This window comes from Pseudonaja textilis, unplaced genomic scaffold, assembly GCF_049901715.1.
Source record: "Pseudonaja textilis isolate UNSWEBS1 unplaced genomic scaffold, rPseTex1.2 PTEXCTG108, whole genome shotgun sequence".
NCBI classification, from domain to species: domain Eukaryota; kingdom Metazoa; phylum Chordata; class Lepidosauria; order Squamata; family Elapidae; genus Pseudonaja; species Pseudonaja textilis.
The window spans coordinates 13,317-40,675 of NW_028262449.1; the positions used below are offsets into that span (position 1 = coordinate 13,317).

The 27,359-nt window shown below is 40.2% G+C and overlaps 2 protein-coding genes and 1 long non-coding RNA gene across 7 annotated transcripts; 1 reads left to right on the forward strand and 2 right to left on the reverse strand.

The window, feature by feature from the left end:
- Nucleotides 1-17: 17 nt before the first annotated feature.
- Nucleotides 18-7,980, forward strand: TREX2 (three prime repair exonuclease 2). 5 transcript variants are annotated; one of them, XM_087918584.1, is made up of 2 exons: nucleotides 18-145; nucleotides 4,991-7,980. In XM_087918584.1, the coding sequence occupies exon 2, from the start codon at nucleotides 4,993-4,995 to the stop codon at nucleotides 5,665-5,667; it is 675 nt and encodes a 224-aa protein (XP_087774710.1). In that variant the 5' UTR covers nucleotides 18-145; nucleotides 4,991-4,992; the 3' UTR covers nucleotides 5,668-7,980. The 5 variants fall into 5 exon arrangements, with proteins under 5 accessions (XP_087774710.1, XP_087774712.1, XP_026567139.1 ...); XM_087918586.1 differs by having other exon boundaries at nucleotides 59-156; XM_026711354.2 differs by lacking the exon at nucleotides 18-145 and adding an exon at nucleotides 3,094-3,232.
- Nucleotides 7,981-13,934: 5,954 nt separating this feature from the next.
- LOC148123874 (uncharacterized) lies at nucleotides 13,935-17,242 on the reverse strand. Its single transcript, XR_015740486.1, has 2 exons — nucleotides 17,117-17,242; nucleotides 13,935-14,923 (listed from the first exon to the last, which is right to left on the reverse strand). It is a non-coding gene; the product is annotated as an uncharacterized LOC148123874 (long non-coding RNA).
- A 1,488-nt stretch (nucleotides 17,243-18,730) lies between these two features.
- Nucleotides 18,731-26,927, reverse strand: SYP (synaptophysin; the record flags this gene model as incomplete). Its single annotated transcript, XM_087918587.1, has 4 exons — nucleotides 18,731-20,292; nucleotides 23,778-23,969; nucleotides 25,627-25,825; nucleotides 26,803-26,927. Coding segments are annotated over 4 exons (813 nt in total), but the record flags the coding sequence as incomplete, so codon positions are not given.
- Between the last annotated feature and the right edge of the window lie 432 nt (nucleotides 26,928-27,359).

Below are 27,359 nucleotides of genomic sequence, written 5' to 3' on the forward strand. Positions count from 1 at the left end.
TCGCTGGCTCTCGTTACCGGCCTTTTGCGTTTCAGATCTTTTCACTTCTTGGCACTGGTAACGCAAATGAACGACGCGCGTTTGCCGCCTTCCAGGCTCAGGAAACGGAGGAAGCAGACGTTATAGGCGAGGCGGAATCCCTCGGGTATAATGGTGGTAATAATAATTAACACTGTCAGGGATCAACCTCTGCCTATCCCAGATCCTTGGGAAGGACTCCATAGGTTGATAAAAATGCCAGATCCAATCTAAACATCTGGCCGACTGTGTGATCAACCATAATAGAAGTAGAACGTCCGTGGCAAAAGAAAGGAAGGGCAGTACCGGTTGTAATAGAATATTCTTTTATTGGCCAAGTGTGATTGGACACACAAATATTTTGTCTCCCGTGCTTAAGCTCTAAGCACTGGAGGGAAATCTGTCTTACGATTTGTTCTTTGTATGTACAGTTAGGACATACAAAGAACAAAGCAATACTGGTAATCAGAAGATATCAATAGGAGAAGGTAATAGGAAAGATGAGAAGGAATAGTAACACAGCCCTGCTACATGGGAAAATATCCTTAGGCATAAGACAATGCTGTGAGAATTAGGTGTTTAGTAGAAGGATGGGCAAAAGAAGAGGAGGGGATGGATGGAGTCACTGAAGCAGTAGACCTGAGCTTAAATGGAGTCTGGAGGATGGTAGAGGACAGGAAAGCCTAGGGGAACGTTGTCCATGGGGTCGCGATGGGTCGACTTCAGGACTAACAACAACAGAAGGATGGCGTGAGAGGAAAAACTGTCTTTGTGTCTAGTTAGTTGTTTTGGCATGCAAATTCCTGCAGGGGCGTTCTGAGGGGAGGAGTTGAAACGGTTTATGTCCAGGATGTGAGGGGCCTGTATATATTTTTCAGCTCTATTTCTGGCTGGTGCAGTATACAGGTCCTCAATGGAAGGCAGGCTTGTTGCAATTGTTTTTATCTGCAGTCCTAACTATCCATTTAAGTCTGTACCTGTCCTGTTTGGTTTCTATACCAAACCAGACAGTTACAGAAGTACAAAGGCACACTCAAGAATTCCTCTGTAGAACTGTATCAACAGCTCCTGGGGCAGTCTGAGCTTTCTGAATTGACACAGGAAAAATATTATTTGTTGTGCCTTTTTAATGATGGTTCTAATATTAGGTGTCCATTTCAATAGACAATAATAGGCGCCTTGGATGCAATTTTAAAACATCTGGAGCAGTAGTTTTAAAACATCTGGAGCAGCATCAGCATTGACCAAATTACCAACAGTTAATTACAAAATGCAACTTTATTTGGAACACCTTACAACCTGCTATAGTACCTTTGTTTATGTCCAGGATGTGAGGGATCTGTAAATATTTTCACAGCCCTCTTTTTGACTCGTGCAGTATACGGGTCCTTGATTGAAGGAAGGTTGGTAGTAATTGTTTTTTCTGCAGTCCTAATTATCCTCTGAAGTCTGTGTCTGTCCTGTTGGGTTGCAGAACCAAACCAGACAGTTATAGAGGTGCACATGATAGACTCAATAATTCCCCTATAGAACTGTATCAGCAGCTCCTTGGGAAGTTTGAGCTTTCTGAGTTGGTGCAGAAAGAACATTCTTTGTTGTGCTTTTTTGATGATGTTTTTGATGTTAGGTGTCCATTTTAGGTCATGTGATATAGTAGAACCTAGAAATTTGAAGGTCTCTACTGTTGATACTGTGTTGTCTAGTATTGTAAGAGGTATAGGAGGGTTTCTTCTAAAGTCTACCACCATTTCTACGATTTTGAGTGTGTTCAGTTCCAAATTGTTCCGGTTACACCACAAGGCAAGTTGTATAACCTCCTGTCTGTATGCAGATTCATTGTTGTCTCGAACAGACCAATCACTGTTGTGTCATCAGCAAACTTCAGTATTTTAACAGGTGGATCGTTTGAGATGCAGTCATTGGTATACAGGGAGAAAAAAGTGGAGAAAACACACAGTCTTGGGGGCCCCTGTGCTGATTGTGCAGGTATCGGATGTGATTCTGCCTAGCTTCACCTGCTGCTTCCTGTCTGTTAGGAAGCTTATGATCCATTTACAAGTGTATTCAGGTACCGCTAACTGGTTTAGTTTAGTTAGAAATGTGTGTGGAATGATGGTATTGAATGCTGATCTGAAGTCTACAAAGAGGACCCTTGCGTAGGTATTTGGAGATTCAAGGTGTGGTAGGATGTAATGCAGAGCCATATTAACAGCATCATCTGTCAATCTTATTTGCTCAGTATGCAAACTGCATGGGATCTAACAGTGGATCTGTGAAACTTTTCAGGTGGGACAGCACAAGCCTTTCAAAGATTTTCATAACTACAGATGTTAGAGCAACTGGTCTGTAGTGATTCAGTTCCTTGATGGAGGGCTTCTTTGGCACTGGGATGATGGTAGAACGTTTGAAGCAGGAAGGAACATAGCACATCTCTAGTGATCTATTGAAGATTCGGGTGAAGATGGGGGCCAATTGGTCAGCACAGACTTTTAAGCAAGAAGGAGTTGTCAAGTTTGGTGAGGTTTACCTTATGTTGGGACTATATCTCTCAGAATGTCCAGACAACATGAGGAAAGTTTATATTACTTTCTAAAGAAAACTAAATGCTGATAAGAGTTATCAGATGACTTGGGAACACAAGGAAGGCCTGTTTGCCCAGCTCAGGGCCCTCAGTCTGCATCAGGTCATCCAGACGTTTTAAGTATCTGAGCGTAACACTCTGTAAGGCCACGCAGTGGCAGCAAAGACACAAAGAAACCTTCAGCTCTTTGCTGTCATTTGAGGATCGTCCAGAATTTTATGGACCAGATACCAGTAGGCAGTCCTAAACGTTTCTCCTCCCATGGTCTTCCTCTGCTGGCACCGATACAAATTCAGCCAGATATTGCGAATGGAGCTTCGACACTACCGTATTAGTTGCATCCTCCATGAGCAGATTCTAATCTCAAAACGGGCTCACGCCAGGAGAAAGGAGAAGCCGCATCCCCGCCTTCGGCGGACAAAAGAGAGCCCGCACTGCAAGAAAACCTTCCATTGAGCAGGAAAAAGACTACATCTCCCATCAGACTTTGGGGAAAAGACTGCCCTTCGCATCTCCTTCGCCCCTCCCACTGGCCAAGGACTTGCCCGAGCATGTAGCTTTCAGTTTCTCTAGAGAGCGAGCGTGCCGGGAGTTCAAGCGTTGCCCCTTCTGCGCCTGGAGAATCGTGGGGAGGTGAGAATGAGACCCAGAACGCGTCTCTCCTGTCCATTTCCAGCATATGAGCCTGGGAGATGTTTTGTCTTATTCAGGAAAGAAGAAAACGAGGCTGGCTTCCCCCTTTCCCTGGGTTTGAAAAGCGAAGGAGCGAAATACGGCAGTGGCACTGACTGGCTCTGTCTCAAGCCATCGGGCACCCTTCCCCAGTTATTGCAGGGGGAGAGCCGGGTCAGTCAGTCAGTCTGTGAGGGTCCAAATCAGGAGGGCTCGGGTGGCACTTCTCACGACTGACAACAAGCAAATTGCAGCTCACGTCATCGGGTGAAGGGAGTGCGAGGCTGATGTGGGATTTAAATTGGGGAGAAAAGGGGAGAGAACGGCGCTTATGTAAGTGCAGGATATACGCGAGGGAGGTTGCTAAATATCTCACCCGTTAACAAACGTAGTATGTTACAAACTCATTGTATTGGTTGAGACCTTCTGAGGTTGCCTGGATACTTTTTCATGTGAGTTCAGCCATTTCTCACTTGATGCTGCTGTTAAAGTCCCACTTTTGTAAGCTAGCCACTATGAGGTCTGCTAGGAAGGATCCAGGAAAGCTGAAATGCTCTGATATAGCTCTGTTCTGATTTTGAGTCTTGATGTCAAACTTGTGTCCATTAATTCTTTTGCACTGTCTGGCCTACTTAAGAACCCAGAGGGGCATTGCTGGCAGATGTCACATTGGAGGAATTCACATTATTTCCCCTGATTGGGATAGTAAATGGTTAATGGAAATAGCATTTATGAGTTGAAAATGCTTTTCTGGACCAGTCCAGATGTTCTGGCTATAATATTTGTAAGAGTGCAACATGAACTTATTGTTTGCTTCACCATTTAGAATCCAGATTTATTTTATTTTGAACAAGATTTATTTATTGTCTGCCTTTCTATTTAAAGGAGTGCTCATAATTATTTTATTTTGAACAAGATTTATTTATTGTCTGCCTTTCTATTTAAAGGAGTGCTCATAATTCCCCTTTGAGTTATTGACAATGGCATATTGTAAGCTATTGATTGTGAAACTTACATTGGTAAGCATACATGACCAGTCTTCTAGCAATGAGAACAATAAATCAAACAGCTCACCTCTGGAAGTTGTGAGTGCTCCAAAACTGAAGGCCTTCAAGAACAGACTGGGCAGCCATTTGTCCAGAATGATACAGGATCTTCCAGGCCTATTGTTCTATGTCCTGTGTTCCAGACCAGAGAAGACATTCATGTGGTATAGTGGTTGACGTCCTGGATTTGTGGTTATGCAGTTGAACCCAGTTTGAGGGTAACCTCAGGCATGAAATCCCTCTGAGTGATTTGAGGCCAAGGTCCTGCCCTCAGTCTAACTTACTTCACAGAGTTGTTGTTGTAGAGGGAAATTGATAGAGGAAGTGCTGTGTGGAAATCTAACCAATAAAAAAATTCTGGGCATCTTGCCATATGGATATGAGTTTCTCCTACCTTACAGGAAGACCATTAGCAACATTAAACTATAATTTTCTCCTAAAGGGAAATCTCACTTGTACAATTGAACAGTGACTTTCCTCTTTTGTATGTCAGACTGTGGAGCATTATTCATTAATATGAACAACTGAGTATGAGGCGTGTCTTTTCAGATGATGATGATGATGATAGTCAGGGACCCAGGCAGGTTCTTGGTGGAGGAAGCAATGCTTGATAAAGCCACATAATTGTTGTTACTAACAGTGATTCTAACACGCTTTGCCTTTTTTGTGCCAGCCATGACTGAACCTCTGGACTTCTACCAAACGTTTGTTTTCCTTGATATTGAGTCCACCGGGTTGCCCAGAGACCAACCGCGCATAGCGGAGCTGTGCCTCTTTGCTGTTCACCAATCTTCCCTGCAGCCCTTTCCACAGACAAAAGGACCACAGCTGCCTCGCATCATAGACAAGCTGATCCTCTGCATCGACCCCCAGAAACCCTTTACTCTGTGCGCACAGGCTATAACTGGGCTCAGCAACCAAAAGCTAGAAGAGAACTGTAAGCAGGAAAACAACCGTTCTTTGATGGAGATCCTGAAAGGGTTTTTAGACCGGCAAGCTCATCCCATTTGCTTAGTGGCCCACAATGGTCTCCACTTCGACTTTCCTCTGCTACGTAAAGAACTGTGGCAAATAGGCACCGACCTGCCTGCAAATACAGGATGCCTTGACACATTGCAGGCTTTGAAGGATGTACTTAGAGTGCCATACCTGAGCTATAAGCTGGGAAATCTGTACCAGTATTTCTACAGAGAGGAACCATCCAGAGCTCACACAGCTGAAGGAGATGTGCTTACTCTTCTGCTCGTGTTTCTTGCTAAGGCCCTTGAGCTGAAAGCTTGGGCAGCCCATCAGGCCCAGAAGTGGGAGGAGATTCAACCTATGGATTTTCCACACTCAAACAGGATCTGATCTCTGGGAAAAATAATACCCTACCTCTACTTGTCTTCCATTATACTGAACCATATTTTTTAAAAAATTGTGGTTTGTTGATTAAACCATAATTTATAAGCTTGTTCTTGACCAACCAAGCCCTTTTTCTTTCCTGGATGTAGAAAACCACAGCAACAACCATAGAGAAGATATGCAGTGGCAGTTAGCAAAACATGATTCAAACCTGGAACAGGAAGGGAATACTAGAAAGAAACTCAATGTGGTTCTGCCTAAACTTTATTTGATATAAGAGGAAGGGAAACAGGGAAGGAAAATGCAATTAACTTTCAGGATTCTATTACTAATACCTACCGGTATATCAATAAATTAGAGTGCCAATAAATCTTGTAGGTTCTTCTTCCTGATGTGGACTTGAAGAGGGTGACACTTGGGATCGTGTGGCAACTATCTGATCCTGGGAGAAGATCCTGCTTTAATAAATGGCCAATACATGCTGTGTAAGGTCTCAATGAATTTTTCCTCTTCAAATCTGAAATGCCACATGATCCTAGAAATTCCTTTTCATTTGCACATTTAAGGAATTTGTCTAATTCTACTTCAGATTTTCATCATTATTTTTGAGCATAATGTACACAGTATAAGGCTAAAATTTAAAGATGCATGTTTTAGTTTCTTGGCCAACTTTTCCTATTTTAAACGAAAGGGATTCTCCTGAAGATATGGATTTAAACCTACTTTGAGACAGATCTGGATTTTGGAAATATTTGGAAGAGAACTTCAGGAATCCTTTTTATGTGCTCTAAAGGAAAATGAATTATTGGTGATAAGAAGACCAAGCTTTTGATAACAAATTTGCCACCAGGAATTCCATAATTTATTTAAGCTATCTTAAATTGGGGTAAAAGTTGTTATGGAGAATTAAATTTAAAAAGTGTGTGAGTTGTTTACAGTATTTCCACTAAAGATCCTCAGATTTTGAAGATTTGGATTGCTTATATTTGCTCTGGATACAAATGCCAACTTTCCCACTCCCCCTAATGTATCTTGAAGTAAGGTTTGTTAATGTAAGTGTCTGTTCCTCAATGCCTGTAATTATATTAGTAAAGAAACCTTTACAAATACCTGGAAGATGCCAGGTTGGAGATGAATAAAGTTGTTCTTATCTTACAATCATGAAATGAAAAGTTTATTTTTGAATGGGATTGCGGTTTTAATAAGTTTGTGGGTGAGACCAAATTTGAACTGGGCACTTCTTGTTATATATTTTAGCCACCATTGCTATCAGAAGGCCTTAATATTCTGCTTTTAACCCATGGTGTTTAACATTGTGATGTATAAATATTAATGAACACAGAAGTAGCATTTCTAAATAATGTTGGCATAAGGAAGTAGGTTTCTAGCACAGTACTTATTTGAACTCCCACATGCTTGCAATAACCTGTGGAAAAAAATCCTAAGTTCCTAAGTAAACAAAATTTGTTGTTCTAGGAAGTACTTCCTGTTGCTTATTTGTTTATCTCATAATTATCAGTTACATTTGATGGACTGTTTTCTTATTCTCTTATTTTTTTATTAATTAAATCCCCTTTTATTTGATATATGCACAGTTATGTAAAAAAATCAGAGACTGAGAGGTATAACCAATGAATCGGGTTGGTTTAAAATTGTCCCCTAATTAAATTGGCCACAGATTTTATTTTTACAAATAAAATTTACTTTCTTTAAAAAAAATTATTAAAAATTGGCAGAGGTTTTCTTAAAAGAAACATTTCCCCGTCTCTCATGCTAGAAGATGCAGTTTCGTTGCTATCTTCTCCAAATGTGTGGGATGCACCTTTTTGGATGCTGCCTAAGACATCAATAGGAATGATTTTTCCAACTGATTTTATTATAAATAAATATGTGATTTTTTTAAAAAAATGATTAAATTAAAGTTCATACAATAATTTGGTCCCAAAATCATGCAAAGTTGCCTTCTTTTTAACTATCATAGATTGAATTGCACACCATGGAGGGAAAAAAAATTACTGTCTCTTCACTTGTGAAACTTTCCTCAAATTATATTGTGACTCCAATTTGTTCTGACTTTTTAATAGAATTTGATTTAATAGATGAATGAATCTGTATGGATAATAATTACAGGTTTTGAAATGAATTATCAATTTCCTACTTAAGGATTTGTTTGTTTGTCTCTTATGTATTTCAAAAATTGGTAAAATCTTTAGAATTATTATGTAGTATGAAAACTGCATATGGTACTTGCATATGTTTTTAATGTACTAACTGCTGGAGAAAATAAATAAATGAAAGTTAAAAAATATTTCAAATAAACTTGCGTATGGAGTTTTCTTATTACGGTATAGCAGTGCTTGCCAAACTTTTTCCTTCATTCCCTAAAATTTCTTCTGATAAATTCCTTTTTACCCAATGTGGATAAAATGTTTTATGTCAACTTAAATGTTCCTGTTGTGCAGAAGTGGGATACGACAGGGTTAACTACCAGTTCGGGATTTACGAGCTTCCCTGCATGCTGTGAGGTGTGCACCTGTAAATCATCATCAGCACACTGTGTGCCGAGAAGCAGCCTTTGAAACAGCCCTCTTTTCCTGCTTTCTTAACTGCAGCTGTGCCTCGTTCGGCAGCTGAAGTTGAAAAATCAGGAAATAAAGATCAGGTAAGTGGGCGGGTGGGTAAAAACATCAGCAGACATAGAACTGGTTCTATGTCTGCTGCTCTTCAGAGCTACCGGTTCTACAGAGGTGGACAGAACCAGTAGAAACCCACCCCTGCTGTTGTGATTGGGTGTGTTTACCTAAAGAAAAAACAGTTTTACCTAATTTGGGGTAATTTATCCAGGCTTGGGAAGCACTGCAATCACTATCACACTTTCAAACTGAATACAGAAGTTCTGTCTTAATACCTTTGAATTTGCCTGCAGTGGGGAAAACACTAAAATACTATGACATACTTACTGTGAAATAACTATGGGGAAATGCTGAAATGCTAATGCTGATTTTTCAATAAAGTACCTGTTTGAAGAAACTATTCCCACAATTACAGGAACACAACAAAATTGCTAAGAAAACCAGGAGAGAGATATACACAAATCTATATTTAGTTATGGTGCTCAGTTAGGTGGGATCATCACTTCTCACCTACCTTTCAATTATCAAGTGAGAATAAAACAGGAAGTAGTATAAGTTCCATCTATGTCAAGAGTTTCTCTGTGGACTAGATAAATTTGTTTGGTTTAGGAAACATTTGTGATTGACTTTTCCAATTGAGATGATTGCAGTGAAAGACATGTTTTACAGACATCGTATTCTGAAATTTTCTCCCTAGTCCTCAAGTGCTAAGAACCTACCTTAGCTATAGGCAGGGTGGGTTTCTACCGGTTCTGTCCACCTCTGTAGAACCGGTAGCTCTGAAGAGCAGCAGACATAGAACTTGTTCTATGTCTGCTGATGTTTTTGCTCACTCGGGCTCTTACCTGATCTTTATTTCCTGATTTTTCAACTTCAGCTGCCAAACGAGGCACAGCTGCAGTTAAAACAGCAGGAAAAGAGGCTGTTTCAAAGGCTGCATCTCTACACAAAGCATGCTGATGACGATTTACAGGTGCGTGGCTCACAGTGTGCAGGGAAGCTCGTAAAACCCGAACCAGTAGTTAACCCTGTCGTATCCCACCCCTGGCTATAGGCTGCCGTGTGCTAGGCCAGGGGTCTCAAACTTAGCAACTTTTGTGGACTTCCAATTCCCAGAATTCCCCAGCCAGCAGAATTGAAGTCCACAAGTCTTAAAGTTGCCAAGTTTGGAGACCCCAGTACTTGATATAAGTGAACTTAACTGGAGCACAGTTTGAGCAGAGCATATGCCACACAACACACCCAAGATAGCATCCTCTACAGCAGGGGTGGGGAATTATGGCTCCTTATGACCTGTGGACTTCAACTCCCAGAATTCCTGAGTGAGCCTGGCTGCCTCAGGAATTCTGGGAGTCGAAGACCACAGGTCATAAAGGGGCCATAGTTCCCATCTCTTCTCTATAGAGAGAGATATGCTACATGTTCCATCTTGTGCTTCTCAAGTGAGCCTGCTTTTTATCTTATAGTGGTGCTGTTTTGTCACCTCTCCAAGCCACTCCTGTCATGAGGTGGGAAGGAAGTAAGACCACCTTGTTCTTCACCAAAAATAGTTTGGGTGGACTGGCCTAAGGATTATAACCTTCTGCACTTTGAGATTAAGGAAGTAGTTCTTGCCCTGAACAAGCAATTTCGAAGAGGAATTGCTCTCTGAATGATCAACAAATGAAGAGAAGCCACACTAGTAAGTAGGAAACAGTTTAAAATGGAACTCTTACATGCTATTTTACCAGTTATAACAGGCTCCCTTTCTTCTCATAAAATGTCCTCCAGGACAAGTGTACAGTATGAGTTACATTTTATTGAGTGGGAATCAAACATATTTCCTCAACATCTTTTCTGCATGACACAAGGGAAACTTCATTGATTCACTCTTGTGACTAGACCGTGTCACTCATGATAAGGACATACTGGTTTGGACAGTTATCTCAGCTGGATGGCATTTCCAAGAACCAGAGCTGTGAACAGGAAGATTGTTGAACAGAAATTTAGTTGCAGCAAGTTCAAAACTTTCTCTCTGAGATGACAAAGCTTTAAAGATCTTTTTGTTTACTCTGGTGATCTTTCACTGCTTATACATCAGTCCTTAACTCACAGTCTCCAGAGTTGGTCTGAGTCCTGTTGACAAAACTGTGCAACAAAAAGGAGAACATACAAATGGTTGAAAGTCGTTTGATTAGAAAATGCAAAAATGACTTGGATAGTCCTTAGCTTACAATCATTTTTTTAGTGACTTTTTGAAGTTATAACAGCACCAAAAAAAAGTGGTTTATAATCATTCCTTGCACTTAACTGTTCTTAACTAATATGGTCACTTAATCACAGTTTGGGAGCTTGGCAACCAGCACATAAATACAATGGTTGCAAGGTCCCAGGATTATGCAAGCACCATTTGCAATCTTCTCAACTGCTTTCTGATAAACAGTCAATGGGAGAAGCTGGATTCAACTAATGACCACATGATTCACTTAACAACTAATGAAAAAGGTCTTAAAATTAGGTGTGACTCAATTAACAAATACTTCGCTTAACAACAGAAATTATGGTCTCAAATCTGGTTGTCAGTCAAGGACTACCTGTATTTCCTTGGGTTTCTCTATTTTTCTTATTTGATTGCTACCTTAATGATAGCTGTCAGCCAGTTAATTACTGGTAGCCTGTAAGTACATACAGGTAGTCTTCAACTTTCAATTGTTTGTTTAATGACCAAAGTTACAGTGGTCCTGAAAAAAGTGACTTATGACCGTTTTCCACACTTACAACTATTGCGGCATCCGTGTGGTCACTTGATCAAAATTCAGACATAGACTTATATTTATGAGGTTGCATAATCATATCTTGGACTCATGTGACCGTCTGACAAGCAAAATCAAGGCGGAAGACAGATTCACTTAACAATCATGTTAACAACTGCAATGATTCATTTAACATCTGTAAAGTAAAACAGGACAAAACAGGACAAAATTCACTTAATAACTGTCTTGCATAACAACTGAAATTTTGGGCTCAGTTGTGGATGTAAGCTGTAGTTAGCCATTTTATATATCACAAGCAGGGAGTCATTTAAAACTTGTGTGGAATGTGCCATACGACACCTGAATATATTTTCCATATATATCCTGTTTATTTTTCAGTGATGTGACAGTTCTATGTTCCTTCCCCTTATTAATTTCTACAGATTAACTGTCAGGCATCAGGGAAATCAGGCGATCCAGGCAGTTCAAATGGGTATAAAAATTTATTGTAGGTTTAAGCTCTCTACAAGAATCTGTACTACTAACAGCGTCAAAGCAATTTGGTGGTAGTTAAGGAATTCAAAGTAAGCTGGACTTAGATCTCTTGTGGGCGCAGACTAATGATGCGTTTGGCCCTTCTCTTGGGCTCAGCCTCGTCCTCTCCTGCATTAACCTCCTCTTAGCAAAACTGGTTGGCTGCCCTGTCTCTGGCTCTTTGAAATCATCTTAGGTTCCTGCTCATCCCATAATCTTTCCCAAATTAGTTAATATGCTATGAAGCAAAGAAAAGGCCATGTTTATAAAGGGCTAAGAAAAACTATGTGCCTCTATTTAATGGCAGATGACTCCTTTATTTCTGAACTGATTGGAAGTGGTTGAAAAACACTGCATTCATGGGTTGCACTTTTAGCTTGAAGTGAAATCATTCAAGAACAATTTAAAAAGCAGATTTTCCTTAGTCTTGAGGCTTCAGGCAGGTCAAGAAGATGCCATGGCATTCTTTTTTCTTTCCTTTCCTTCGCCAATCCTGCTTACCCAAGGGAGCACAGGTGCCCATTTTCAAATGCTAACTCTTCTTTTAATAATGTAGTTTCCCCTAACCAAGTCAGCTTTAGTGGCTGGGATCTGGAGAGTTACAAGCCCTTTGATGATCACTTGGACTTACGTATACGGATAAATAAATCTGGAATACCCAGTGGGGAGTGAGGAACTTTCATCAATCAAAAAGATACATGACTAAAATATGAAGATAGGTAGCATGATTAAAACATCAAATAAAGACGCATCAAACATTTACTTTTAAATTCATTTTCTTTCTGTTTTTATTTGGTTTTTATCCATTTTTTCTATAATTTTGGGGGGATAAGGGGGCATTTTGGGGAAATAATGCATATTTTTCTGAAGTTTTGTTGCTGTTCTTGTTGGTGGTGTTTTTTTCTTTTTTTTTTTTTGTCATTTAAAGATGGAAGAAAAAATCACACAATATCGACCGGGGCAAAGAGCCGGACAAACCGAAACGCACAATTACGGCACAATCAGATACACAGACACTGAGTAATATATAGTCAGAGTGCCACTGGGGATGGGGAGGGGGAGAATGAAGGGGTCTGGGCTGAAGGGGGAAGCTTTGGCTGGTATGGAAAGTGGAGCAGTTGGAAGCCAGAGGTTTTAAAGGGAGAAAAGAGGAGCAAGAATTAGGGGATGGCTTAGAGGGGAAAAATGAGTAAGTGGGGAGATCAATGTAAACATGGTGAATAAATTTGAGAAAAAGTAACAGGGCTAAGGAAAAGGGAGAAGTCAGTGACAGGGCTCAGATTAACAGAACAAATTAGAGAGTTTAAGAGCAAGAATCTGAATGATAGTGCATATTTATTTGGACACAAGCTCACATGGAATCAACTTTGTTTATTATGTTAAGAGCTAACATACCTGATACCAAACACTCCAGATCATATTGTACAAGGCTATTGATCAGAATGATTTCACACGCACCATGTTTGCAGTTGATTACAGATTCTGGCTTTTAGGGGCTTGGTTTGTGTGAGAATGTGATACATCCAGCAAGTGGGTGGTTCTCTGAAAATCGCAGAGCTCAGAGATGGCATTTGAATAAACTGCTGTCTCACTCTTCAGCTTGTGTAATTTTGGACCACCATGGTGATTGCTGAGAGCATGGCAGCTGATAGATGTCCTGCATAGACAGAGCTCTTGGGACATGCCACCACGCAGGTCACATTGGCTTGTGAAGCCCGAGGGCGGCTCGATACACCTGTCATAAACAATCATGTATGGAGGCTTCTATGTGAACCAGGCTGGGGATAGCCTTAATGATTGGAAAGGTTCAGCGGTTAACCATCCTGATGATAAGTATGGAATCTGGATGGATTAAATGATCACATCTCAAATACAGGTTTTAGGAGAGAAAGAGAAAGAAAAAAAAGAGAGAATGAAAATTAAGAAAAGCATGGGGAAAGGATGGGTGGATAGTGGAAGCCTCCCCCGCAATCTCCCCGTCCCTTAACTATAGACCTCTGGTGCAACAGCTCACTAGGAACAAGTCCCCCCACTCCTGCTTTGCTCTTCCCTCCCAACCAGGCTAAAGCTTTCTCAAGAGATGGTCAATACACATCCCTTCAAAACAATGAGCACCTCCATGTTGTGGATCTTTCTGAGGCTTCCCCATTTTAGCATCCCTCCTCCCCTGATACAACGGGCCATGAGAATATCCTTGAGGAAGAGGAAGGACGGCTGCAACCAAGGTAATGATCAGATACAAGAAATGTAGGCCCAAACTAGAATTTGGGAAAGCATCTCAGACTCTACCCACCCCGGTTAATAAAGAATAAAGGGGGTGTGGGGAGGAGCCAGAGTTGCAAGATTCTATTACTGTAGCCCTTATAATTAAAGGAGCTGCAGTGTTCATGACTTTGGTATTTAAGTCAGGCCTAACCTCAAAGAGCTAAGATCAGTCTTGCAACTCTGAATGTGCCTTCACTCCTCCCTTCTGCTGCGCCTTTTATCCTGAAGAGAACTAGGCAGGATCAAGTCTAAGACTCTCGCTCAAATTTCATTCCTGCTTTGGACTCAGATTTCTCTTGTCCGACTGGTGCCTTGGTTGCGGCTTGTCCTCAAGGTTATTTTCACAGCCCATTATAGATACCTGGCTGGAAGGAAATCAGGGGATAATTTCCCCCAAATATATTTGCCCTCTATCCTACCCCATAGATCAATGGGGTGAAGTCAGGAATGGAGGCTATGTTTAAAAAAAAAATTTTTTTTTAAAGTGCTGCTAGAGGATTGAACCCCCAAACCTCTTAAACCCCAAACCTGCCTGGCGTTTGCACACTCAAAACAACCCAATTGCCCTCTACCTCATCCCCTTCTGGCCCAGCTTCCGGCCCATCTTAGAGGCATGCAGAGGAGAGAGGGAGGAAAGCTTGGCATCAGATGAGGGTCAAAGGAAAACCGAAGTGCTGGAATGCCTTCCACAATACAGAAAGCATGGGATGGGGTTCAAAGTGAATGGCGAGAGAAAGGGAGGAGAGCCGACAACCCATTTCGGCTGGAGAATGTAGCAGATAGGCTTGGGGAGGCCAAAGGTCAAGAAACTGTCCTGGGGAGGGCAATGGTGTGGAGAAGTGTGTTATGCATGAGGCATTGGGGCAGTGGGAGAGGGAGCGGTCTACCTCTAGTTATAGTTTCTCATATATATATAATATATATGTATATATAAACAGCACAAACATCTACATTCATCCTGGGGGGTGGGAGGGCTCCACCAGCCACCTCCCAGTATGATCACCCACCAGCCCTCCCTTCCCACGCACAAGGGACATGGGGAGCCAGGACGGGATGGCTGCTTCCTTCTCACAACGCCTTCTATTTGGGGGTAGGAACCTGTGGAGAGAAAAGGGAGAAAAAAAGAGCCAAAAATGAACACAGAATGAGTGACATCATCCCGCAATTGATGGACATCCTGATATAGCAGAGAAGGACAGGCAGACATCTTAGCCAGATCCTAGCAGAAATCAGTAGAAAGAGGCTCCTCTCTCTAGGACAACAGTGGCAGTCTGTCAGATGTTATCCTCGGTCCCCAGCTCTGGCAATTGTCTTGGTTCAAGGAGACCATGAGCACTGTGTCATGGGGCCTGCCTGGCCTAAGCGTCAGCCCCAAAAAGCAGGCAAGAAGAGAAAATCAACTCTACCAAAAGACTAGAACTTTTATCGAGATTGGCTGTCACAGCAAAATCTTGAAAGTCTTGATTATGCTGTTCCTCCTCCCCTTTCTTATACACGCCTTTGAAAAGATTTCAGAGTGACTCTGGATTGTCAACTCTGAAAACCTCTGGTTAAAATGGTTACAGTGCTGGGATTTCCTCAGCCCAAGCTGCTTGGATTGGTTGGCTAGATTGGGTTGTGAAAAGTCATGATAACATGGCTGTGACAATGCCTGTGCCAAATTGCTTGGGCACAATATATACAGTACTTCAGGTTTTCAGAGTTGATAATCCTGAGTCACTCTGAAACCTGTTCCAAAGCATGTGGAGACAGCCCTCCCAAGACAACTTTGGGGAAAGGACAGGACAGCTGTCCTTTTCTACATCATGACAAGAATAGACTGTGTGGATGACACTCCAACTTGGTGTATAGAGTAAGGAAGTTGGCCTTAGTTGAAATCTACAGAAAGCATTACCTAGGTAAATATATCTAGGTAAATATACCATTTCACTTAGATGAGATGGGTGGTGTAGAAATGGGATGAATGAATAAATAAGTAAAATTTAACCAGGTGACTTCCATTTAAATCCAAGCTAGGCTTGGTTAAGAAGCAGTTTGCAGCCTATTGTGCCTCATTTTCAAACCCATTAAACTCTCTAAAGCTACCCAACTTAGATTTAGCACATTAATCAGAAAATCTGCAACCCCCTCTTTTTATCTTTGGTCTAAAATACAATAATTTCGCATTAGATAGAATTTCCTGTCTGTGTGTGGCTGCTGAAATTTGCTGCCTGAGGTGGAAATCTGCCAAGAGGGCAAGCTTTCTCTGGCTTGAGAACCGAGAAGACAAACTTGGTATTCTTCCACATGATCTTAAAATTACCAGTGGGAGAGCAGGAAGCTTAATGCAATTCAGGTTTTATTGTTAAATAAGCTTGGTACGCTACCAATGTTTCTTTTGTTATTGCAAATTATGTATGCTTACTCGTTTGATTCTCAGGACCAAATCAGAAATGATACAGAAAGCCTTTGACAAGAGTTTCTCTTTAAAACACACATACACAAAGTGAGGAAGTGCCAAGCTGGCATGGAAGAAACACCCAATGGGACAACATCACTGGGAAGGGAATGTTCAAACTCCCACATGCAATGATAATAATTCCCATTCTTTTCCATAAACTGTTGCTTGCTGTACAAATTAGGCAGACAGCAAGAAGAAATTAGATGGTTTGTTAACTACAATTCCTTTGGAAATTTGTTAGCAGGACAAAACAAACCAGATGCAGCATGATCAGGTGGGCAATTTTAATGGGGGAAACTCTAGTATCCTGGTCCTGATATAGCTTGGTCTGTGAATAAGTTGGCATTCAGTTGATATGAATTGCACACAGTATAATTTAAATACAGGTTTTTACAGAATCGTGATGCAGTTTTGTATAATTATATAGCGTGAATGTTTTCTTGTTTATATACTTACACCTATTATAAAAAATATGTGATTTTTATCAGAAATAGACAATCAGTTGCCATCCACATGGTCCCAACCACTAATCCCAGTCCTTACTCTGGCTATACTTTCTAGGGATATTGGGAGTTATGTTTGAGTAACATCCAGAGTGCCATAAATTGCTTATTTCTGCTTAGAAGATGGATACAGAGAAGTGGTTTCTTCATTCCATGAGCTGAGGAGAGCATAAATGTTTTTCCCTTGGAAAGAAAAGAGAGTTTAGCTACATTTTGTAGGAGTGGGTACTGCAAAATGAAGTTTGGGGTTCAAGAGGAACCTGAAACATTTGGGTTAATGTATCTATTAAGCAAATTAGAAAATTTCCTGTATACAGATCTCACAGCCCAGGTATTGATCTTACTCACTTCTTTTTCACAACTTTTTGATGGCATTTTATTCCCAACTGCTGTCTTCACAGCACTAGCAACACAATCTCTCTTCTCCCAATCAGTGGGCTCATTACTGTGCCCAAGAAGCTGTCATCCCCTGCCTTATTTCGCACCACAAAGAGGGAGAAAAAAAGAGATAAAGAATAGTAAAATGATTGAAGGGTTATTTTGTTTCTTTGACTGATTTCTCACCTTTTCTTTTCATTTTTCACTCCTTGTGTGTGACCATGCAGAGACTGAAAATTGAATCTGACCAACTATGGAGGTAGTTTGATCTTTGTAAGGCTGAATTTAAGCTAAACACCTGTGGGTTAGTGACCAGGTTAGCTAACACCTTTCCAGTTATCCTGGGGTACCATTAAATATGTAATGGGACAGAACTGCTGCTGAAAACTAATTAATTTAGTAATTAACATATTACAAAGGCGGTGTTCATATAACATACTAAACCAAATAAACAACAGCTTAATAGTTGATCTGATTCATGCAACACCTTGTTTAATTTTAGATTAGCTACTGCAGCTTATAAACCATGGTTTATGGTTTAGTATGTTGAGGGAGCACAGCCACACTGATTTCCTTTTAGTGTAGGCACAATCTAAGGGCAACTGTGGTGAGAAACTGTCATGGATTGAATTATTGTACTACTTGCTAAATCTCTGGGCATGACTCAATTTTTCTGTGTGGTAACAAGCTCAAACTCTAAATGCAGGGTTGCAAAAGCTAAAATGGGACAAAACGATAGGCAGAAGGATAAGCCTCCATCCATACTGCATGAACTATTAAAACATATGCATAGACATAACTCTCCTGAAGTTACAACCCCAGTCTCTGTGTATATGTGTGTCAAAATGATGATAGGCAATGACTTATAATCAAATCCCCACACCTTTTGTACAGAGGTGCTATATTAATGCAAGTACAATTGGAAGAGCTTTGATCACAATACCATGCCTGCCATTTTTCAGATTTGGACCCTTCCCATCAGTGGTGGGATTCAAAAATTTTTACTACTGGTTTTGTAGGCATGGCTTGGTGGGTGTGGCAGGGGAAGGATAGTATAAAATCTCCAGGCAGAGGTGGTATTTGCCGGTTCTCTGAACTACTCACAATTTCCCATACTGGTTCTCCAGAACTGATCAGAACCTGCTGAATGCCACCTCTGCTTCCCATCATAGACACTACTAACTACTATGCAGAACCATGCTGCATAATATTAAATCTTAGACTGGTTTCCTGTCTCTCAATGGAACCTCTTTTGTATTTCTTCAAAGAGTTAACGAATCTTGTTAGCATACCCCTCATCCTTTCAGAATTATTATCTAAGATTCTTTCCCATCCAGCTATTGGCTCCTTTCTCCCCAGACGTAAAGAAAATAGTAATAGCAATAACACTTAGACTTATATATAGCTTCATAGTGCTTTACAGCCCTCTCTAAGCTGTTTACAGTGTCAGCATATTGCCCCCAACAATCTGGGTCCTAATTTTACCCACCTCAGAAGAATGGAAGGCTGAGTCAACTGCCAAACTGCAGGCACTCAGCAGAAGTAGCCTGCAATACTGCATTCTAACCACTGCGCCACCATGGCTCTTAAAAATCTGCTTTCCTTTATTTCTCTATTTTTTTTTAAAAAAAATGCTTGTATGTAAATACATCAAAGCAAAAATCCAAGCCAATAAATGATTCCTACAGACACGTTCCTTGTGATCTTTGATTGGGACTGGACTTTTCCACCTGTGTCTACCTGATGCTGGGTTTGCATGAGGCTTACAATGCATAAGACATGTTGAACTTCATCATCAGTCTGTCTACCATCATTTGAAGTACTCAAATGATAATTCTAAGGCAGTTATGAAGACTTAACATATAACAAACAATGAATAATAAAAGATTTTCCAGTTATTGCATACCTGTACAGATGTTACTATTTGCTTCACATCAACTGAAGCTACAGATATCACTATGCAAGCCATCATTTCCACTTAGCAGATACATATTTCTACAGAACTTACACATTTATTTGTAGGATACATGGCATGGCATGCAGGCAAGCTCAGATAAACAGTGAATGGTCTTTGCTGCTACAGAGCACATATATAGCTTATTACATCTCTATAACAAAATTGTACCGAATAATGCCACATATAAATACGCTCTATTTCAAACATGATTGGTTTTAAACCAGTTTTTATGGTTATTTTTCCTTTGAGAATTGTTTGAGCTTAGAAAGTTCTGGGGATTTTCTTTTGATAGTCCTCTGTGAGGGTACTGGATTTGTGAAGATTTGACCCCGTTAGGCAGGCATGTCACAGAACCTAGGGCTGAAGCAAACTTAGAATAAAGAAACCATATATTCTAGTTACATATGATAATTGGGACTCAACTACTGCTATCCTTATATTTACTGAACTGGAATGTTTATGGGCAACATTAACTATGAAAGAATTTACCTGCCAGTATAATTCTCACAAGGCTTACTTCAAAAACAACAACCATGTATTGGCATACATCTATATAAACGTCTATGGTCCTGCCGAAGGACAAAAAATGTAGATTGTAGTAGCATATGTAGAATTCCATCTTCTGAGAACTTTGAATAAAAGTTCTCGGGCACTGTCAGTATCTGTGGAAATTTTATAAATTTGAACATGAAGGAAGAAAGCCAAATAAGATTTCCTTTGATCAAAGGGGTCAGGCTACAGAGCCTTAGATCGGTCCTCGCTTCTCCACAGGGCTAGCAGAGCCATAACCTATCATGCAAAACCTTGTCACGTATAACATGGGATGGATCAGCACAATATATGCAACAACTACATGATTCCATTTCCCCATATGTTTCCATGACTCACCCGCCTACATCTGGTTTGCAAAGGAAGTGGGCCCGCTTTGGACATAGCCACCTTGCTGGCCGAAGTCTCCCTGCTGACCATAGCCTTGCTGGCTGTAGTCAGGCTGGTATCCACCCTGCTGCCCATATGTGTCCTGCTGTCCGTATCCTGGAGCTTGGTTGTAGCTATCTCCATAGGTATCAGGTGCTGGCTGCTTCTCCTGGGCTGGTGGGTACTTCATGAAAGGGGCACTCCATCCAGTCTCTTTAAAGACGAACCATAGGTTTCCAACCCAAAGCACCAAGTTCAGGAAGCCAAAAACCTATGGGCAACATGAAGGTAAGTTGATGAAAGAGCTGGGGCATAACAGCCCTACCTCTTAAAAACACTGCATGGAGAATAGCTCAGCTCTAACCCTGAGGAATAATGGCTTCATTCTTCATTGGTCAGACTCAAACCTACCTCAAGTGCTAGGTACAATTTCGGATCCTATATTTTAAGAAAGATTTCCACAAAGCAGGATGAGTACTAGGATGAACAACGTGAACTATCCAGGCAGCAGAAACCTATGCTAGAGTAGATGGAAGGAAGTGGATGCTGGATATTTTATCCTGAGGAAAAATAACTGTGGGGAGCCATGTATCATATTGAAAATTGTCATTAAAAATTGTCATGACTTGTCCTTTATTATCCCAGAGATGCAAAAGAATGACTTTCAGTAACAGGAAGGCTAGCTATTTATTCATTCATTTATTTATTTGTTTATTTGTTATGTACAGAAGCCTATCTCAAACCAGTGACTCTGAGTAACAAATAATCATAAATAGTCAAAATACAATACAAAAAAAGAAATTAAATACAAATAGCAGCCAAGAGATATCATAATCAGTTTCAATATAACTAGGAAACAAGGCCCTTCATAGATTTGGACCCCAAGCTCAGGCACACATAGTCTAATCTTGAGGGTCTTCTGAAAGGCCAGCAAGGTCAGGGCCATACGAATTTTAGAGAGACTATTCCAGAGGGCAAAGCCAATGGTAGAGAAGATATGTGTCTTGGTCCCCACCACCTGATATTCTTTGGCTGACAGGACCCAGAGAAACACTGTCTTAAAGCCAACTCTTGATCTCTTCTAATTTTAATTTAGGAAGTGAGGGGAAAAAAAACCTTAATGGCATCGTCCAACTCTCTTATTCTATGCAGCTGTTGTGCCCCCTTGCACACTGACAATAGAGATAGGCCAAACAATAACCTGAATCATAGACTGAAGAACTGCAAAGGAAAGTCCTAATTCTGAACTAGCTTATATCTTCGTCTTTTTCAAAGTTTCTGCAATCATGGATCACTAAAAAAGAAATTGAAAAATGCTGGGACTACCCAGTTAAATAACATCACCCTTTCTCCTTATCTTTAAATGCAAGGAAGGGTCATGATATTTTAGTGGATAAGACAAGTATTTAGACTGGCACAATTACCATATTCCTTTCCCTGGTCTCAAATAATGTCATTTCCCCTACAAAACAAACAAACAAACAAAAAAAATGTTGTTTAATACAAGCATCTGGGCCAGGATTATTCCAACTTGTCTATGCCTTCCTATTTCCTCCAAATAAAAAAACCTATCTAAACAAAATTTTGTTCTGGAAAATATATAGTAATTAATTAACAGGGTTAAATGTTATTAAGTTTGCAGGGAATTATTCACTCACAAAAGATTGTGTACCAGATTCTAAAGGGTGATTTGATAAAATTTATCATATCTCAGCTGTCAGATTAAGGTTTGTATTAAAGAAGAGGCCAAATTGGACAATATGATTCTGAATGGCGTAGGTTTAATCAATTGTTCAAAACCTGAATCATGATGAAATTGAACTAATATTATCTAAAGGGTTTGATATGTTTTTCTTTTCTTCTCCTTTAAATGGTATATTGTCTATAATAAATTGCATTTAGGTTTGTAGGGGATTGAGTTTTTAATTTTGCTTAGTTGTGTTTTTTTATTTCTCTGCTCTTTCTCTGCTCTTTTCTCCTTTGACTTTTCTCCCCCCCAAATTAGTATCAAGTTTTTTTTTCATTTTTTTCTTACCATATGGTAAGGTTTCTTTTAAAAAATTTATAGTTTTTATGCAATGCTTACATTGCCTTGTAGTGTCTATGTAATATTATGTAACAATTAAGCATTTTTTGTAAATGGTTTTAAAAAATTATGTTTAAAACTAATCTCCATTAATCTCACTGGAAAAGCATTGAGAAGCTCCCTAGGACCTCAAAAGTTCTCTGGTTGTAGCAGCAATTTAAAAAAGCTCATTTGTTTGAGCTGTGCAGTTCTGCTTAGTCATTAGTGCTTAGTCATGAATAGATTTGCAAACAGAATGCAGCAGTTTTACTATCAGGACAAGGCAGCCGTATGGACCAAACCAAACTGGAATTCTAAAAGTCAGCTTCAGAAGTAATTCAACAAAGGAGCAGCTTATTTTGTCCCGTGGAGCAAGTGTCTTCTTCTTAATGGCTGTGTGTATGTGTGTACATGAAGAAGGATAGAAGATGTGATGAGAAAATATGAGAGGACTATAAACAGGAGATAACCTCACCTGGAGCCTCTTACAAAATTCAAAGAAAGAGGCAGGATGGATTTGTTATAAAAATAATTCAGTAAAAGAGATATACAGACAAACCACAAGAATAAATCTTACTTTTAAGATCAGAAGTTTATTTCATGAGCAATTTGGAACATGAAAAGCCATCAGAGCATTACTTATAACATTACTTATATCAATAGCCCATTGCAATGCAGTCCAGAGACAGTAGATAACTCCAGAAAGGGTAGCTACCATCAGTGACCCTGATTTGAGATTTATCTCCTTCTTATATCCCCTTCTTATTCTAAAGCCCACCCGTGGTATGTAACCTTACTGGATGTACTTCCCTATTCCCTCATACTGTCCATCAATTAACACCCACTTGTACATATATGCCAACTCGCTTACCATCTGCTACTTTCAATTTCCCTTTTCCTCAATGTCCCAGGCATTCATGATCCAAAATAGCTCTAATTTTGATTGTCCAGCAAATATATGTTTTTGCCGAAGTAGCAGATAGCACATATATGGCTGTGCCTGCAGCTCAACAGATTGCAAATATTTCGCTATGCTTGCAAAATCAGCACAGCCAGCATTATAATATATTATTAATTTGAGGCCTTCAATTAGGCAGAGGCCTACACCAACTTTAGGGCCTAGTTGTCCTTTTCTCACAGATTGCACAATAAAAAATTATCCAGTAGCATTCTGAAACAAAAGGATTATATCTGGCTACAAGTCAGACCAGAAAACAGAATTGTGGCATTTATGTGATAGCAAGTAGATCTGACTTGGATCAGCAAATGGTAATATGACACAAGTGTAACAATTAAGGTTGTTTTCTTGAAACTGGCTCATTATAAGACATTTACCAGTACAGACATCACCCCAAGTTCAGACACACAGGCATTTTTACAAAGCAGCAAATAAAGATGCGCAAAACACCAACACATCCATGTAAACAACAAACTTGTCCTGGTACAGAGTTCATTAACTGAAAGCCAGAAGTACAAATGAACTCTTTGAAAATATAGAAAACAGACTCATATGGACACCCACACACACACACACACACACACACCCACACACCAGATACTGCAAAGCTATATCAAAGATAGCTAAGAAATACAGCTATAAAATGCATGTTCAGCCTCCAGGAATAGACCCTATATGAAAATCCTGTCTACACTTTAATCATATTCTTAAGACAGTAAGATGGAGGACCTACCACAGAAGTGTTGAGGCCAGAAGTGACGGGCTCATATTCCTCCTTGCATTTGACCTCTGGTTCCTCACACACGGACATGCCTTCTATCACATTATCAGGGTCAGTGGCCTCCTTGACATCTGAAAGCCCCTTGGCCCAAGCGCAAGAGCTCACCAACCACATGAACACAAAAACAGCTGTGACAATGAAATCCTGCAGCAAGAAGAAGAAAAACCCAATGAGGTTATAGGAAAAAATACCCAATGTGTGAAGAACAGTAAACCTCTGGGGATCTTGTCCGTGAATATCATAAGCCTCTCTTATGATATTCAGAAATCCAGAACCAAGATCCTGTCATGGCCTCCCAGCACACCCTAACCCTAATTCAGCATAGGTAGAAGACTTTGCGATCAGTAGTGGGATTCAAAAATTTTTGCTACCGGTTTGGTGGGCATGGCTTGGTGGGCATGGGATACTGTAAAATCCCCATTCCCTCCCCACCCCACTAACCTGTTTTCCATCTCCATTTTCCTGTGCAGGGCAACAAAAGAAGACCCAGCCGATCAGCTGGGACTCGGGAGGCAGAGAATAGATGCGGGCAGGGCCAGTCAGAGGTGGTATTTGCCGGTTCTCTGAACTACTCAGAAATTTTCTGCTACCGGTTCTCCAGAACTGGTGAGAGACTGCTGAATACCACCTCTGTTTGCGATAGTGGCTATTTATAGCTCAGGTATAGGATGAGAGTGAAGGTTCAGCAACTCAATGGTCAATGTCAGGTCTATCACTCAAGCCCAAGATTTTAAATTGCCTAATTGATTATTTAAATTTCACCTCAGCTAAAAGGTCATTAGGTGGTCTTAGATAGGCCACTATTTTGAAATAATAGACCCTGGTGGTAAGTAAAAATTGGTTTCAGAAACTTTGGAGGAAGCCCCCACCTGACACTAATGCTTGCAATGGGTCAGCAGTGAGATAAAACTATGGAAGTCCTCGATTTACAGCAGTTTACAACTATTGCAGTATCCCTTTGGTCGTGATTAAAATTCCGACGTTTGCCAACTGATTCATATTTATGACAGTTGTATATCTCGGGGCCATGTGATAATCTTTTGTCAGTGGGGAAGCCAGATTCACATAATAACCGTGTTACTAACTTAATAATGGCAGTGATTCATTTAACAACTGTAGCAAAAAAGGCTGTAAAATGGGGCAAACTCACTTAACAAATGCCTTGCTTAGCAATAGAAATGTTGGGCCCAATTATGGTTGTAAGTTGAGGACTACCTGTTAAACTATAGCAATATGGCAGTATTCAAAATAAATAAAGAACCCATCATTTCATAGTTAATTTGTTCAACATACTTTAGACATCCTGCCTCATGCTATCATCAATTAACTTCCTGTTCCTAATGAATATTTAATATTTTGGTGCACAAAACAGGACATTCAAAAGGCACTCTTTATTCAATCAGGTGGTGGCATGAACAACCTGAATGTAAAGTTATTGTTAATGATGGGTGACGTTTGATCCTTCCCAATGGATTTCTGAAGGTTTTCCAAATGCCTGCTTGCCATTCTAGGTGTCCTCTTCAGAAGCAACTACTCCAGAGGTGGTATTCAACAGGTTCTGACCAGTTTTGGAGAACCGGTAGCGGAAATTTTGAGTAGTTTGGAGAACCGGCAAATACCACCTCTGACTGGAGATTTTACAGTATCCTTCCCCTGCCACCCCCACAGAACCGGTAGTAAAAAAAACTTGAATCCCACCACTGAGCTACTCCTGCTGAGTTTAATTCAAAGGGTACTAGTATCAGGTGTGACACGTGTGCAGAAATGGCTTGTGATCCTATCACCCTATAACTGTACTCACAATCATGGGACCTTTGTTGTTCTCCCTGTATTTATCCTGCATGAAGATGTAGACAACAATCGCAGCTAGAGAATAAAGGAAGGCGAAGACTGCAATGGTGACAAAGAATTCAGCAGAGGAAGAATAGTCTCCAATCAAGAAAACCTTGTCTTGTTCGCCTCCTTTACAGGTGGGAGCATCAAAATACACCTGGTGGAGCCTGGAGAAGAGAGAAAAGAATATGTAACAGGGATTCACAGGAAAAAGGCAGCCAGTTTGGGTGAACGTTGGTTACACTGGACCAGATAGATGTTATTGGGTTGGATTATAGTTCCCAGCATCCCATTTGGAAAGTGTTATATTAAGGAAAGCTGCCTAATACTACAGGAGGAACACAAAGAGTGTGCGTGTGTGAGAGAGAGAGATTTCATCCTTTCTCAGTACATATGAAATCAAGAACATACTCTTCTTAAGAACTAATTTCAGAAGAAACAAAATCGTGGGGATTACTGTCACAGAATTAGACCCCGATTATGAAAAAGTGATTAGTATAATTCATAATGGAATCTACTACATGGCAGCAGTCGCTATTAGCCATGATAGTAGCTGGATCCTCAAGGTTCAGGGTAAATATAGTCCTCAATGCAACAAGTTAAGGATTAACAATTGTGGAGGTCCATTACCAGATGCTCTGCTAATGGGCCCCTTGGATTTCTCTGCATGACTGTTGGAAAAGCACACGCCCAGACATGCATATGTGCATGCCTCTATCCACATATATACCCATCCACATATGTATCAAGAGGTCAAACTTGTCTTCTGTCCTTTATCCAGAAAAGATAAACTCCCTTTGTATTGACCCTACTTCCATTGTTCTATTGTTTGCTTGGCAACAATAAATAGTGGTTTGTCATTCCTTTCTTCTTGGATATTTTGTATGCCTACAAACATTCCTTGATGATCTTCCATGTAATAACCTAGTTTGACCCTGCTTGGCATTTTGGGAATCCCAAAGCTCTATCAGGTGTTGGACATAGACTGTCAAAACCAGAAGTGCAACCCACTGGTTATAGCTTACTTATTTCTGGAATGTGCTGTGTTCTTGTCCATAAACATCATCTTGGGTGTAAACGTTTGCTCACCAGCAATTCCTTTACAGTTTATTCACTGAACAGCCCCAATTAAGGCTTAACTCACCGGAAGGGGTAGGAGAATTCCACCTCTATATTGAGCTTGCTCTCATTTTTCTTGGGACAATTGACGCTGAGGCGGAATTGTCCAGTGTAGCTGCCACACGTCGCAAATGCAAAAATGGAAAAGAACTGGGGCGGGGGGGAAGAAAAGGGGAGCAAATATGAGTGACATTCACAGGAAATTTGGAAATCTACTTAGCAACAACCCCATTTATTGTGCTACATATCAGAAATGTGGTACCGGGCAAGCAAAAAGGCTGGAAATATTACAAAATGGTACAGCTTTCAAGGATAGTTAGTGTCCATGTGTAAAATATTATACATTCCTGAAAAAAATGGCAATGGAAGTTATTTGCTACATTAGAGAATGGAAGTTTCCTGAAAATAACTTAATGGAAGGTTTTGAAAAAAATAGCTTGATGTTTTTCATTGTGTTGACTTTTTCTGAAATATTTTCTGTTTGAAATATAAAATCTGTATTTTTAAGTACTTCCTTTTATATTGAACATGTTAATTTTATAAGATGTCATTACTGTAATGCTAATTATATTTACAAGATTA

Coding starts and splice junctions, on each gene's coding strand:
- TREX2 (XM_087918584.1), top strand. CDS start 4,993: ATGACTGAACCTCTGGACTTCTACCAAACGTTTGTTTTCCTTGATATT.